General features: G+C 30.6%; 1 protein-coding gene and 1 long non-coding RNA gene across 4 annotated transcripts; one reads left to right on the top strand and one right to left on the bottom strand.

Annotated features, from left to right (window-relative positions):
• Nucleotides 1–1,795: 1,795 nt before the first annotated feature.
• Nucleotides 1,796–2,574, bottom strand: LOC146529345 (uncharacterized). The gene is made up of 2 exons (XR_014879021.1): nt 2,412–2,574; nt 1,796–2,257 (listed from the first exon to the last, which is right to left on the bottom strand). It is a non-coding gene; the product is annotated as an uncharacterized LOC146529345 (long non-coding RNA).
• A 2,585-nt stretch (nt 2,575–5,159) lies between these two features.
• Nucleotides 5,160–7,961, top strand: LOC146529346 (uncharacterized). 3 transcript variants are annotated; one of them, XM_085201993.1, is made up of 2 exons: nt 5,160–5,319; nt 5,671–6,201. In XM_085201993.1, exons 1-2 carry the CDS (start codon nt 5,279–5,281, stop codon nt 6,041–6,043), a joined length of 414 nt encoding a protein of 137 aa, XP_085058119.1. In that variant the 5' UTR covers nt 5,160–5,278; the 3' UTR covers nt 6,044–6,201. The 3 variants fall into 3 exon arrangements, with proteins under 3 accessions (XP_085058119.1, XP_085058120.1, XP_085058121.1); XM_085201994.1 differs by lacking the exon at nt 5,671–6,201 and adding an exon at nt 7,537–7,961 and having other exon boundaries at nt 5,250–5,319; XM_085201995.1 differs by lacking the exons at nt 5,160–5,319; nt 5,671–6,201 and adding exons at nt 7,052–7,201; nt 7,537–7,961.
• Nucleotides 7,962–15,424: the final 7,463 nt, after the last annotated feature.

A 15,424-nucleotide genomic window follows, 5' to 3' on the forward strand; every position in this document is an offset into this window, starting at 1 on the left:
GCAGGCAAAGGGTGTATAAATACTTTAAACTCCATATTGACACATTTTTCTACTAGTGAAACTTAATTTGTTCTTTGTATGTGGCATAATTAAGTTTTTAATTGTTTTGTTTTACCATACATTTGATGATTGAAATATTCCTAAAGGAAATGCAATGTTTGTGGTTATAAATTACATTTCGGATATATTTATTTATTATTTATTTTTATTTATATATTTATAATAAAATCGTATCGATCGGTGTCTGTACATGGAACATATATATAAAAATATATATAAATGGACATTTATTAATGTAATAGAACCCTAAGTAATTATTCTTATTTTTTTTTTATTATTTTACCAGTTCGTCTGTTCCCTCGAATCTCTGCAGTTTCCACTATTGTATTAAGGCAGGCTTCCCTTAATATTTTATTGTTTGTTTTATTTTAATCGCTTTACAAATAAATAAGTTATACCATTTTAATGAATGTTGTTCGATAAAATTGCTATAAATATATGTTTTATTGAATTAGCTGAAACTTTACTTTTCAATATAGGTATACATATTGTTTTTGAAATTATATGATTTCTATTTTAAATGATATTATTATATTAGAAAACGAATGAAATGTAGAATTAGTAAATTAAAAATTACATATATTAATGCAGATAAGTAGTCGTAGCGCCGAGGCACAACCACGTAAACAAACGCAATTCTTCAAGAATTTAACGAGGAACAGAGTGTATACTAGATTTGGTTATAGCGTGAAACTGAAAAATAATATTATGTAGTTCAAGTGGGTGAAACCGCGAGCGAGTCGCTAGTCAAGAATAATTTATGTAATTGAGTATTTTAAATATTGGAACCATTTGAACTACATGTAGGGAGTATAATATTAAATTTATATATAAAGTTGTGCCATATTTCAACTCTTTTCATGCTTTAAAATTTATTTCATTTAATTAATTGGCTTGTAAATTTATCCAATTAGCTATAGCTTCGTTTAACATTTAATATCTATTCGGTGCTTAAAAATGTTTTTATAATATCGAAATGGAATTATTAAATTTTGCATATGTATCTGCTAATAAAAATATAGGCACAAAGGTAAACAGGGTGTGTTTATGACATTTCAACCTTTTACCTTTCATATACAGCGAAATAGTTTAAAAACACGATTAACAATATTTTAAAAGATGGCAATGTTATTTAATATGTAAATTTTTAAGGTGCAATAGAATAAACAAAGTTTATTACCCACAACTCTCTTTGTAAGGCACAGAGAGAGAGAGACAGAGAGTCAGAGAAGATGGTGTGTCGCCATTTCATACAAAAAGCGATAAACAATGTAATGTGTTATATATTTTTGCTTGTTTAGTGCTTACCTATCTTTTATACAATAACAATTATTACGTGAAAGTGGTATTGATATTTCGAATTAGTATACAGATCAGGGTCGTTGCTACGCTTGTAGCAAACGCTATCCAACACATCTGGCGTACGTAATTGTGTTATAGGGAAAAACTTTCTTAATAAGAACGCCAGCACTGCTTGTAAGCTCGTACGTACTATTGGGACGTATGAAATAATTAATTATAGTTGTAAACACTGTAGTGTTCTTCAAAATATCGTGATTTATTAGTTAATAAAAATTCAGTAGGGATATATTATATATAGTACTTTCGTATACTTAGAAAACAAATGTGTGGACAAACATAGTACTTATATTTAATTTTTAAAGTGCATAAGTGTGCTCCTTTAATAGAGCACGTCCTATACTAACCAAGATAAAATATAAATAACTACTCATAGTTATAAATAATAGTAATATTTATTTTCTACATTTTTAGCAGATTAAAATGTTATAAGCTAAGCTTAACAAAAACCATTGAATACATGTATTCAGTAAACTTATTACAACGTAAACAAAACACTAATAAAAGAAAAAACATTTCTTTCGTTAACCTGTATTGATATGCAGAAATTTTATAAAATTAGCCATTTATCTGAAATGATGTGGAGGTCCGTGACGTGGAGGTCCGTGATGTGGTGGTCCGTGATGTGGAGGTCCGTGATGTGGAGGTCCGTGATGTGGTGGTCCGTGATGCGGGGGGCCATGATGATGAGGGCCGTGATGATGAGGCCCAAAGTGTGGTGGGCCATGGTGTGGTGGCCCGTGATGTGGTGGACCACCTATAGAGATCATTATTGATGACCCCGGTGGACCATGTGGATGGCCGTGGAAAGGCGCGGGTGGACCATGTGGTGGCATCACTACAATAGAAAAAATACCGAATTACTCTATTCTAATAATTTATTACAAAAAAAAAGATAATATTTTAGAAAAATAACAAAATTTTACACCAATAACTTACTAATACTAACACCAATAATAACTATGTCCAAATTATTAACAAATAACATGTACCTGAGTGTTGTTGTTGTTGTTGATGTTGCAAGTTACAATACCATATAAACAAAGATATTAAACAATATTAACAACTTAGTGTTCCACCTGAGGTTCCCAACTGTAATAATATAACCGATATGTACTCTTTTATTTAAATTACTCGATATCAGTTGTACAGATATGATATGAAATGCTATAAGTAATTGGGAAAACACAGTTCGTCACAGCTATTGTTGCAAACCATTCAAGTGGAAGTGGAATATTTATCGGATATTGCCATATTTATTCCAATTTAACCATGACCTGTATGTAATATGCAATATTTTTCATTTCTCACGTATTATTTTTCAATTGATCGTATTATAAGCTTGAAGTGTGTAACGAATAAATAATTTGAATATGTGAAAATATTATATTGCTATAGTTATCCATCCATACCTATATTATAAATTTGAAAGTAACTCTGTCTGTCTGTCTTTTACGCAATCAGGGCCAAACCGCTAATTTAATTGTGATAAAATACTTATATAGAGATACTTGAGGGTCTCGGGATGAACATAGGATACTTTTTTTTCTCATATTTGTAATATTTCCGATATATACCAATATATTAAAATACTTATTAATTTGACATGCAATTTATTCTGCCATGTTAATAACAACCGTCGCTAAGCAATGATTTGCAAAGTTTGTTGTTAGAAAACGTCACTCAAAATGAGCTTGCTTAACGCATCTCTCTATTGAAAAATGAAAATAATTTCATAAATACATTTAATAAATATTCGTATAGTTCAAGCGGGCTTAGCCGCGTTCGGGTCCACTAGTACTTAATATGTACGTTATGTACTTACAGTGGCAATATTTTTCATTCATTTGTTTTCATCATTTCTGTTTGTTTGTAAGGGAAATGCAGAAATTTTATATTTTCGATAGTATGGTCCTGCGGCTTAAAATTATTTATATATGTAGGTAGACCCAAGAACTTCACGTCATAATTACACACCGCTTTATAGACTGCTGTAGATAGAACCATGCATCAAACAACAGCGACGTAAGCATGTCCAAGCGGAAGTAATAAATTATTATTTTTAAATGTAATTATGTGTAAATCGGTTCCGCTGTTCTGAAGATTAGCTCGAACAAACAGAAAGACAGACAGACTGATAAAAATATTAAAATAGTTTGTTTATGTTTTGATATCGTGTAAATTAATAAGTTATACGCACTTGGAAAAACATGGTTACATATTTTGAAATGAGACAAGACAGAATAAAACATAATTTTAGCTATTCTTCAAATCATATCTGCCAGCATTAAAAACATTACTTCATTTCTTAGTCCGAAAGCAACACCAATTTATATTTTGGCTCTGGCTCTGCTACTGCTGTTACTATTAGGCTTATTGATCTGGAAAAAGAAATAGATCCAATTTAGCTTACACTATTTTATATAAAAGAATAGATATTTCACATTATAATTTAACAAACTGATTAAAACCTGAAACAATATATAAAACTATACATAAATATTATGTATTTATTTAAATGTCTATCCGGATACAGCGTGAAGCTGGTTAAACTTTATAATAAATATAAACCTGATATTATTTGCATGATTTACTTATTTTCATATTATAAAGACCCCGCAAAAACTTGGAGACACTCGAAGAATATCAATCTTTTAGTGATTGTTTAGAGTTTTCATCGTCCGTTTGTTTTGAAATTTTCACAAAGAAGGAAATTGTATTTACTTATCGCGCTTCGTTTACTTACAAGGTATTTAAGTCCGCGTTGTCTTTTCTCGGTTTTGTGTTTGGAAAATGGAGTTTCCTTGTTGGAAGATGAAGCGGAATACATAATCGATTGTTTGAGGAATTTTATTAGCTGTTCGTTTGTAATGGCACACTTGTTTTCAAACTTTTAATGAAATACATTGGTGTTCTTGCTCTTTTTGATATTTAAAGAATAGAATACAGTTTGCAAATCTTACTTAAACAAAATGTAATAAAATTAAGAAATTTCATTTCCCACATCATTCTTATTCTAGGTTTCAAACTAAAATATATTTTAAAACATGAACACTAGAAGATAGAAAAAAAAAACAGAAATAACGACGACTTCGATGTCGAAGTGAATTAAAAGTGCATTCAGTCGAATCTCTTTCATGGTACATGCCTCGAGTTCTTAGAAATATGTTATTTATTAAGTTTACGTGTTTGATAGAAATGAAAAACTTGTCATTACTTTAAGAAGTCATTTACTTAATTGAAAACCAACATGGCAAGTCTTAAAGAAAGCATATTTTTTTCTAATCAAGTAAAATATTAAAAGTACTTATTCTGTTCTAGAAATAAAGAATGATACATAACTAAGTATGTTTTTATATTAAAAATACGATTGTTTTTATTAAAAACTTTTTATAGGAATTAATTCTCGGAACCCATAAGTTTTTTAAAGGATACAGATGGCTGGCTGGTTGGTAAATATTTCTTTCTCCTCTTGTATGAAAGTGATAAAAAGGGTGTCTCTCAGATCTCTTGTCACTAGTGTCAATTCCCTTGTCACTAGTGAAATGCACTGCTCTTTCCGAAGGGTAGATTCCAGAATATATCATTCGTATGGCGTAAACGACGTTCATGGCTCCTTTAAGTACCCAGCAGGTTTGGCTGATGCTGAAAATTAGTGACGATCTGCAATACAATATAATAGCTGGTTCACGTCTTCCATTAAAAGAACTTCATTTGTTTCTGTTATACATCTACATGTTATGTATGTATACAATATTAATTTACGATTTTATAACATCGAATCGTACCTCACTTGGTTTTCATTCTTATCACGTAAATCATATGATAGCGATAACCAAATCAATACATTGAAAAATACATGAGCTCTATCGACGGAAGTGCTTGGTATACGATAAACGAGTAAGTTGTTCAAATTAATATTTGATTTTTAAATTACATTTTGGTGTCTGTGTTAAGAATTTTAAGTGACAAACATACAAACAAATATAATATAGGTGTTACTAATAATATTTTATTATTTAAGTAACTTATAGTAATTTACAGTTATTTATAGTGATTTTTTTACTGCCCTGTGCGAGATGTTAATGACTCTCCATTGTTAATTGCATTTTAACTTTTGTTAAAAACTTGAAAAATTATATGTAACATTCTTCCTCGTCTTTATTATTAAAATCTAGTTAATGTAACACATAAAAATGTATAAAAAAACACTTCCCAAGGATTGTATTCATGTGAAATTATTCTTTATAGAATGGCTCCTTTACACTGTCTACCGTGTGGACCTTATTGCCGTAGCGCCCCATGCTTGCCACATTGTAGGTATCGATTTGCTCCGCGTGGACCTATGGAGTGGACTCCGCCGCCATATAGTCTGCCACCTGATGCTCCATGCCCTGACAATTATCCAGATGTAATTCATCATCCACCCATTCAAGATGGTCCACAATACCCGCCAGGACCTCATTATCCTCCAGGATCTCATTATCCTCCAGGACCTCATTACCCTCCTGGACCTCATCAACCTCACCCCTATCATCCCCATGGCCCAAATTATCCACCAAACCCTAATCACCCCCACGGTCCTCACAATCCACATAATCCGCAATACCCGTTCATGAGATGATGAATCTCTCTCTATTATGATTTAATGTCAGTAACTAACAAAAATGAATTTGGAAATGTGTTTAATTAATAAGTATAAAATTAATATATAAATTAAGATATTTTCTATTGTTTATATTTTAAGTAAAACCAATAAATATTTATAAAATATTTGTAAAATTTATTTAAAAAAATGCGTCAATAAGGAATAAGCAGGTATACCGAATACATGATCTTTCATAGAGAAAGAATTTAAACCTTGTAAATATATGTTTTTTGAAACCACTAATGAGTAATGTGTAAAGTTTGTAAAATGAATATATCTTTTACTACATTAGTCAAACAAAGAAAATAATCATATAAGGGTAAAAGTAGATATCCTAACAAATTTAAAAATCATGGTTAATATATTTTTATATATATATTAGAAATTCCGGAAAATCAATAATATACAAGTTTCTCAAAGTAATACAAAAATGGTTTTTAATCATGCCCAAGACAAATAATTTTTGTTAAAGATTTTACCGTTGTAAAATAGAATATGGGTCACATTCAGATAATTTTCCTAGAATTTAAGATAATATATGATGCGACACAGAATCAATCTTAATTGACGAAAAAAATGTTTTGTTCTATTATTTGATTATGGCATAATAAACGAAAATAATAGCAACGCTTAAGTTCACTTTTCGCGTTATCATTATTGATTGAAATGCGACGGTTGTGGGTTCGATACTCACTCTTAGGAATTCACTATAATTCTATATTATATATAATCAAAAAGCGCAACGTTCAGTTTCGCCAATCAACAACAGAAAGGTTTCGAAAATTCTGTAGAAAGTGGATAATGGAGTGTCTTAACACTAGGTTTTCTATATGCTGGATACAGCGTAAAGCTATTACTATTTAAATATGGTTTCTTAATATTATTTTATATTATTTTTTTAAATGTACTGTTTCCAATTTTTATTATATTCTATTAATATGTACTCGTATCTAAGTATTTTTACATAAATAAAATAAAACGACGCATATTTACGTATACAATGAATTCACAATTTCCTATTACTCACCTGGCTTTTATTATTATCGCGTAAATCATATCAAGGCGATAAGAAGATAGATATATTAAAAAATATGTGAGCTCTATCGACAAAAGTGCCTGGTGTACGATAAACGAGTAAGTTCAAATTTATATTAGTTTAATAATTTTAGGATTTCTTTGTTTTTAATGAAAAAATAAGTTTCTAGTGTTTGTGTTAAGTGATCTGAATACGAGTATACTGTAATTCTAATATAGAAGTATAATTAATATAAATAATAAATTAATTGTAATACATATTAATCACATCTTTACTTAAAAGAAAAACTGTACATTAATTTCTTCACAAAACTGTAAAAACATATTTATATTCTGTATTTTTTTTTCCTTCCATCGTTACAGTCAGAAAATAACTTAAAAGGATTAACTATGAACTTTTCAAACAATATATTAATTGAATTATTTTATTTTAGAATGGCTCCTTCGCATTGTCTACCGTGTGGACCTTATTGCCGCAGCGCCCCTTGTTTGCCACATTGTAGGTACCGATTTGCTCCGCGAGGCCCAATGGAGTGGACTGCGCCACCGTACAGTCTTCCCCCGGATGTTCCTTGCCCCGATAGCTATCCAGATGTTATTCATCACCCGCAGTATCCGGATGGGCAACATTATCCGCCAGGTCCTCATCATCCTCCGGGACATTATTATCCTCCTGGACCTCATCAACCTCATCCTTATCACCCTCATGGTACAAATTATCCACCCTATCCATATCATCCCCATAATCCTCAATATCCGCCACAATATCAGTGCCAGAACCAAGATCCTCTTATGAGATGATGAATCTCTCTAGTATGACTTGATTAATATTTGTATAACAAGCAAAAAATACATGGAAGCTGTGAGTTTTCTTTAATACTTCCATATATCATTAGATATTTACATGTTGAACTTTTGTAACAATCTTTTTTTTTAATATTAAATTATGTAATATTCGCCTTATATTGTTTTATTTAACGTGAGTTGTTTCTCATGTCTTTGTTTACGTTATATTAGGCTTAACCTATCTTTTCGTTCTTGTAGATATTTTCTTACATTACATGTGAGTTTGAAAACAATATTTGAACCAGTATATTTTAAGATATTAAAATAGCTATATGTATAGACTGAAGTATATTAAATATATAATAAGTAAATGTGTCACTCTTGTTGTTTATACATTTTTTCTAGGTATTTTGTTATTGATTACTGTAGTTATCTTTTATCATACGATAAGGGTAAGGATAGATAGAAGCGTATATAACACCAATATCATACATATTAATAGTACACATGTGTATGCCTATTTTAGGTTTTGTTGGAGAAAATTTAATAACTTTGTTAAAAACAATAAAAGCTTTAGACTTTTTTATAAGACTAATTTAATATGTAGGTACACTAAGAATTGTATACGAAGTAATAATAAATGTATATTCAAAATTCAATACAATTAAAGTAAAATATTAGTTGTAGTACAATTCGAACTTGGTCTCTCAAGAATAACCCGCCTGGATGGACACTAGCCAATTAAGCTGCAGTTGCTCAATATTGATATAGCTGCTATCATTTGTTATTTTTAGTAGCATTATGAAGATTTTTACTTAGCTTTACCATTTAAAATATGTATTAAGAAAAGTGTATCGATATGAGAAGATGCTATTTTTACCAATATTATGATGAAATATTGTACATATGTAAAATAATAAAGTCGAAATTACCTTGCAATGACACATGAAGATAAGACTAACAGATATCTATAAATTGTATTGATTAATGCTTTGTCTATATACGATTTAAATATTAATAATTTATATATTTATTTTCTTTATTGTATGTAAAGCTATTTCATTACTAATTGAGTTTTACAGACAACGCACAGCCGAAAATACTAGTCAAAGAAAGCTGGAATTTGGAAAGAAGGTAGGTTTGGGGGTAAGTAAGGGCATCCTGAAGATGATGGAACACAAAGGACAGGTGTTCCACTAAAACGTCGTAGTTGCATGCATGAGCCTTGCTGCGGTGTCTCGTGTGGGCCAAGAGAGCTTCTGTTGGGTTTTAGTATATGAAAGTAATGATAAAGGATTTTTCTAAATTCTTATAATAATATATTCTTATAATATAAAATTCTTATTATAATATAAAATAATATTCCCATATTATATAATCAGTGAATATGCTATACTACAGCCGTGAGTTATGATTATGACGCGCTCTTCCGTAGGCTCTGGCCTCCAATATCCGGGGCACGGTGACTCGCTTTCATTTTTTTGCTAGACGGTATCTGAAACACCTAAAAATGATTCATGCAATTTTACTTTGCGCATTTTTGGATGCGTCACATTCTTTTAGGGTTTATTAGTGTGGAATATTTGTAACCTAATATTCTCAAGTAAAGCCTTAAATAGCACTGTAGAGATTGATGCATGTGATAGTTGTGCATTGGGTTAATAGCACACAAAGTATAATCTGACATATTTTCCATCCTATATAGAAACAATTCACGCTATGGACACCAGAGGGGTGGAAATAAAAAAAAATAGGTAAGTACCAAATAAAATAAGTTGCTTCTTGATATGGTTAATAACGTCTTATTTTTTGTACCAATAGTAGCAAACGTTAGAGACTAGAACACTAATAAGTTGAACAATACAAATTTAATTTAAGTACAACATTGAAGATTATATTTTCAACAAAATTAAGTAAAAAAATATTAGAAATATTATTTTTCGCCTTGTGTCTTGTTCTAGCAATAAAAAATAAGATTAAGTAAAATATTGAAGATGATATTAAAAACATGATTAAGTAAAAAAATATTGGAAACATTATTATTTCTGCTGTATCTTGTTCTAATATTTTTTACGTAAAATAATAAATAAATTGATCGTTTAGCTCATATCGTTTTAATATTGAATAATGGTATGTATTATTACAATAATTTGAATACATGTTAAATATAAGATATACACTCGAGTCTTCGCCTACGATCTTTGATGAGTTTCTACCTGCGCGTTCCATGTCTAAATATTTAAGAACTACTCACCATCTTGATAACCCTTTTAAACATTTAAACTTTAAGCATCCCTTGAGTGAGATGAAATTTTGGAGTCAGATATTAACTGTAGTAAATATGAATAATACGTTTAGAACGTAATAGGTTTTGCGAAGTTTCACGACAATCATTTTTACGATAGATTTAATGGTACTTCTTAGTATTACATTAAGTAAAATGGGTAAGAGTTATACTTATTAATAAGTTGTGGAGGGCAGTCGTGGGGCAGAGGCACACGTGTGTACTGTAAACTCGACTAGTTGTGGGTTCGATTCTCACTCAAGGAAATGAAATATTTATTTAAATTTATATTTTCATTTCTGCGCTGCGTTGAGTTCCACCACTCAACACGCAATACCTCCATATTTAAGCGTAAAATGTGAGAACGGAGTGTCATAACTTTAGTTTCCCTCTGTCTATCCTGCTATGTGCGGGATACAGCGTGAAAAATGAATATCAGCGTGAAGCTGATAAAATTTTTTAATTTAATAAATCGTTAAACAAGTAATATTGAGACAAACCACAACATTATATAGACGATAACAATATTATCAAAGGTAAAAAAGAACTGAGCGCTCCCCACACTTAATTAAAAATTTCACAACAGGTTGCTCGCCGCTGCGTCTGTAGGAACATCGCGGCTGCAACAATAGACGCGCACGGAGCTTGTTAACATGCTATAGAAAATTTGCCTCGTTATAAACTATCCGCTTTTCTCTTGCAAGTATACTGGGATTGGTTTTTTTTATACGCATTTAAGAAACAAGGGTTGTAATTAAAGAAATTTTATATGGATAACAATATTTCATTATTCTTTATGTTATTTTGACCAACTGTTAACTTTACAGTAATAAGGATTGTTTACAAAATGTTTATAATGCAAACACAAAACGATAATTTCATATTTTGCTCTAAGGATTTAGTGTTTTAGTTATTATATATTTTAAAATTGTAATTTATTTATCTATCACTTATATACATTCATAAAATTATACATACATTTAATAGAATTTATATATTTAGTATATTTATATTACGAATTTAGTAGGTACATCTATATGAAAGCGCTCGCTGCCATCGGCCGAACCGCTAAGCCTTTGTCGTTTTCACATCTACCCCCTTGTCGACGGCATAAAATAATTCTTACAGTCGATATTTGCCACTCGATGCGGTTTATATACGTGCCATTGTTTTCTCAGTTATTTGTTAATATTATTGTAATTATCGTGTTTTCTTTTATAAATATGTTAGTGTTTGACTATATGTACTATAAAGTGGTGTTGAATATACTCAATATTAACCGTAAGTAGACTTTTTATTACACCGTCAACACTACATACGATTCATGTTATTAGTAAATTATTTAAATACGTATGTTGTTTGATAGAATTTTACTATAATCTTCAATCAAAAATCAAAGTTTTTTCAATTAATACGAGGCCTATAACATATGTAGTTCCTAGAAGTATTATCAAAAAGATAATTTTATAATAATAAATATATTTAGATATCCATTAGGTAACCTAGAAAGAAATGTCGCTCGTACCCTGCCAGACGTACATATTAATATTTCAGCAAAGCGACGCAAGTTGCGTATATACGCTTTCGTCGTACAGAAATGGTTTATTATGAAACAGGTTTATTAGGAATGCCACGTTACAGAATTCTGAAGTAAAAATGAAGCTACGTGAAATAGTGACAATTTCTGTTTTCATTCACTTTTACGTAATTACGGGTTATGGTAACTTTTCTCCAGTTACCGTTGACTTTGAATCACTATAAATAACATGAATGAAAATTGAGTAAAACATTTTATTGTAGATTTTCTATAATAAATTATTCCGTTACGAGCTATTGAAAATGTTATACGTTCTACTTCTGATCAACAATTCATTTAAATTAATTTAATTAGAGATAATGCAGGAACAAAACCGATTAATACTTCAAAGTATTTAGTCAAAATTTATGGCGATGAATTAAGTAATTTAATTTGCACGGGAGATCTATGCTGGGCAACCAAAACAAGAGCTGCCAGTAATTTATTACTAAATGTTCGTGATTTAATGTTTCAATGAGATTAAAGAACAATTGATTGAAATTATGGCACCTCACTTGATTTATATTATTTGGTAAATTATATCAAAAATATTCTAGAAACTATTAAATATTGATATGAAATAAAATCTTTAATAATATTTTCCATCATTCATTGTAGATTACAAATAATATCATTTTAAATTGTAAGAAAGTCGCAAAGAAGACGAATAATCAATTTCGAACAATACGCAAGTTAATTACTGGCTGAGTAGGAAAGAAATCAGGAAATTAGGTGTTCGAGAAACTTCTTTCCGACCGGAGTGTTCACTTATTGACCGGAAACTCCCAGAACATCGTCGCTTTTTACTTTTCGTTAAAGCAGTCTTTTTCATTGTTTCATAATATTTTAATATGGTAAAAGTAACTGTTGCTTTAAAATGAAGAAAAAAATGAATCTGGAATTTTAAAAAGTTATTCAGTAGGCGGAGCTTGTGAAAGTTGTATCAGCGCTAATTACACTTGTTGCTAGCTTCGTAAATTATTAAATATAGGTATCAAATAGAATAATATAAATATTTACGTGCCCAGTCCCTTGAAGCTTAGAAAAAGTTAAGCTCTAAGTCATTGCGATCAAACGATACGAACATCTTATTGTATCGTTTTTGCTGTATTCTGTATGAAGTTCGACGGGTAGTAAAAACTTTAACTTGTGGTTCCCATTGACCTGAAATTGGTACAGGTACTCTCTGTGGGCGAGTCTGACTTAGGCTTGACCGGTTTTTCTCTATAAATGTGTATAAACAAAAATATCAATTCACGCAGTCATACAAACAATCGACTGTGCAATAAATCCCGTACACGCTCGGCACTTAGAAAATTCGTTTTTATATGGAAAAAAAATTAATCCACATACTCTATTGTGTTTGGATAAACATTTCAATCGAGAGGTTTTCATTGGCGTTGGCTATTCGGCCGGAACGGCGTATTCAGCACTTTTTCACACAACACTGGTTTTCGATGAATGAACTGCGGCGGGAATATTAGGGCTCATTCACAATAAACCCGGGGTCACCTCGGACATCATGTTTGGCAATAGTACTGAATTACCTTTATTGTCATGTTATGCTGATTTATAGCAACTTGTTCTATTTCATAAAATTAAAAATCTAAGATTCACTATGAGATTTTATTTAAAACATGAAATACTCTTTATGATTCGATTATAAATGCAAATAATGTAAATAATTTTATTAATAAAGCAGAAACAGCGGTTTTTGTGGAAGAAGGAAATATGTATCATATTGTAAAGGTAAAAAGAAAAAATATACAATAAATCATGGAAAATTCAATACTCGAATTAAATTAACAAGTAATTATGTTAATTATTTTTTTTACTTAAAACCATAAACAAATTAAAAAATATAAACTATTTTCCGCGAAGTGGCACCCAACGTGGGACAGAAATTTTAATTTATAATGACTCTAACGCCTGCATTATCATCTCACCACATGAGGTTCTTGCTGCATTAAGTATTTTATTATTAATGAATCTTGATGTTTGCAACATTTTTTCCATTTTTCGGATACTTAAATTGTAGAATAAAGTAAATATAAATAAAAGAAAGTACGTCCGGCTTACATGTATGTTAGAATTTTCTTATCGGTCTCGGTAAAGAAAAACAAAGGCAATAAAAGTTCCGAAGCAACGATGAGAATCCATAACAAAATACTTTATGAAAGTCACCGGTTTTATTGTGCGGCAGTAAAATTTGCATCAGGAATCGAACTACACACTTTCGAAGAGATCGTAAATTTATCTTGCGCCGGTCACACGTTTTCATGAATAAAAAGTTTCCAGCGGGTCGGAGTTGTAAGAAATACATGAGGGACGTTGTTGGAACAGTGACGTTATTTAATATTTGATTTTTCTCAACGTTCCTTTTGTTTAATTCATAATTTTTTAAAGTTAAGTACTACATTTGTAAGTATACTTAGTTATATATAAAGTTCCAGATATTATTTCGAACTATACATTCCAAGCACGTATAAAATCTATTTTTTAGATGTCTGTAAAGGATTGTTGAACCTTGCCCCAATAATCACGAGGCTGCCATTCGTTTTTTAATATCACGAAAAGGGTGTAAGGAGATATTAGTAAAGTTACAGTGCAGGCATGGACCGTACTACAGTCACGTTTCCATAATATTTGTTGTGCTTTCTGCTATAATATTACAATATTACTCAAAAACTACATTTATTTAAGGATTCTATGAAACTTTAAAGAATTGAACTGTGACTGTGTTTATTATTTGTTATCTATTTCCATACTTTGAAAATATTGAAAAATAAAATTATGCGTGATAGCATGAGTGTCTGTAGAATCAATCATTATGTAGATTGAACGGTAACGGTAATGGCATAGTTAATATGGGAAAACCATCAACTTCAGGCTTTCATGAGGATTTCTTTTTCATTTTTCTCCCTTGCTTGGGAGGTCATTTTGATTTTACCCATATTAAGACCGGCTAGCTAGACTACTAAATATGCTAATAATATGAAACAATCAATATTTTTTTATTTTTGTTTAATTACACATTTTTTTATCAAACCTTTAAAATAACAACGATGAAAACCTACAATTGTTTCGTCACATTTAATCGATGAATAAAATATATTGCAAAAAAATTATATAATTGAAATCTGGATATTAAATAAAGATTTTTTAAAGTCAGTTTCATTACAGTACAGTACAGCATAGCACAGCACATGTGCAAATAATAAGTTCTAAATTAAAAAAGTTGGAAGCTTATCGAGTTCAAAAGTTGTTATAAACTTAACACATGTTTGACGCCGCGTTCAGTCCGACACTATTTATTTTGCTACAAACACTAATTATGAGGTCCGATATTTACTCCGGCGGCTTTGTTTAAGTTTTTATATTGTTTTAAACTTTCCACGTACGTACATTGTGACTAGTTATTTTTTTCTTTTTATGCATACTTTCGTTCATCTCGTCGGTACTGAGAATAGGAAATATTTGATTGACTCAAGGCTGATGGAGAAAGTCATCATTCAGTTTGCCCAATTTTCGAGAGAATGCATTAGTGACGCGCGACGTGACGGCTGTGAGTTCAATTCTCACTCGAGGAAATGAATTATTCCTTTTGGCTCCAAAATTCGGCGGGACACTAGGTTCCCAGATTCCCTCTGCCTATCCTGTTATTTGCGGGAAACAG

Source organism: Heliconius melpomene, chromosome 18, assembly GCF_056956725.1.
Source record: "Heliconius melpomene rosina isolate 202511_hmr_F chromosome 18, ASM5695672v1, whole genome shotgun sequence".
NCBI lineage: Eukaryota > Metazoa > Arthropoda > Insecta > Lepidoptera > Nymphalidae > Heliconius > Heliconius melpomene.

Coding starts and splice junctions, on each gene's coding strand:
- LOC146529346 (XM_085201993.1), top strand. CDS start 5,279: ATGAGCTCTATCGACGGAAGTGCTTGGTATACGATAAACGA. Junction 5,320..5,670: donor GCTTGGTATACGATAAACGA/GTAAGTTGTTCA, acceptor TATTCTTTATAG/AATGGCTCCTTTACACTGTC.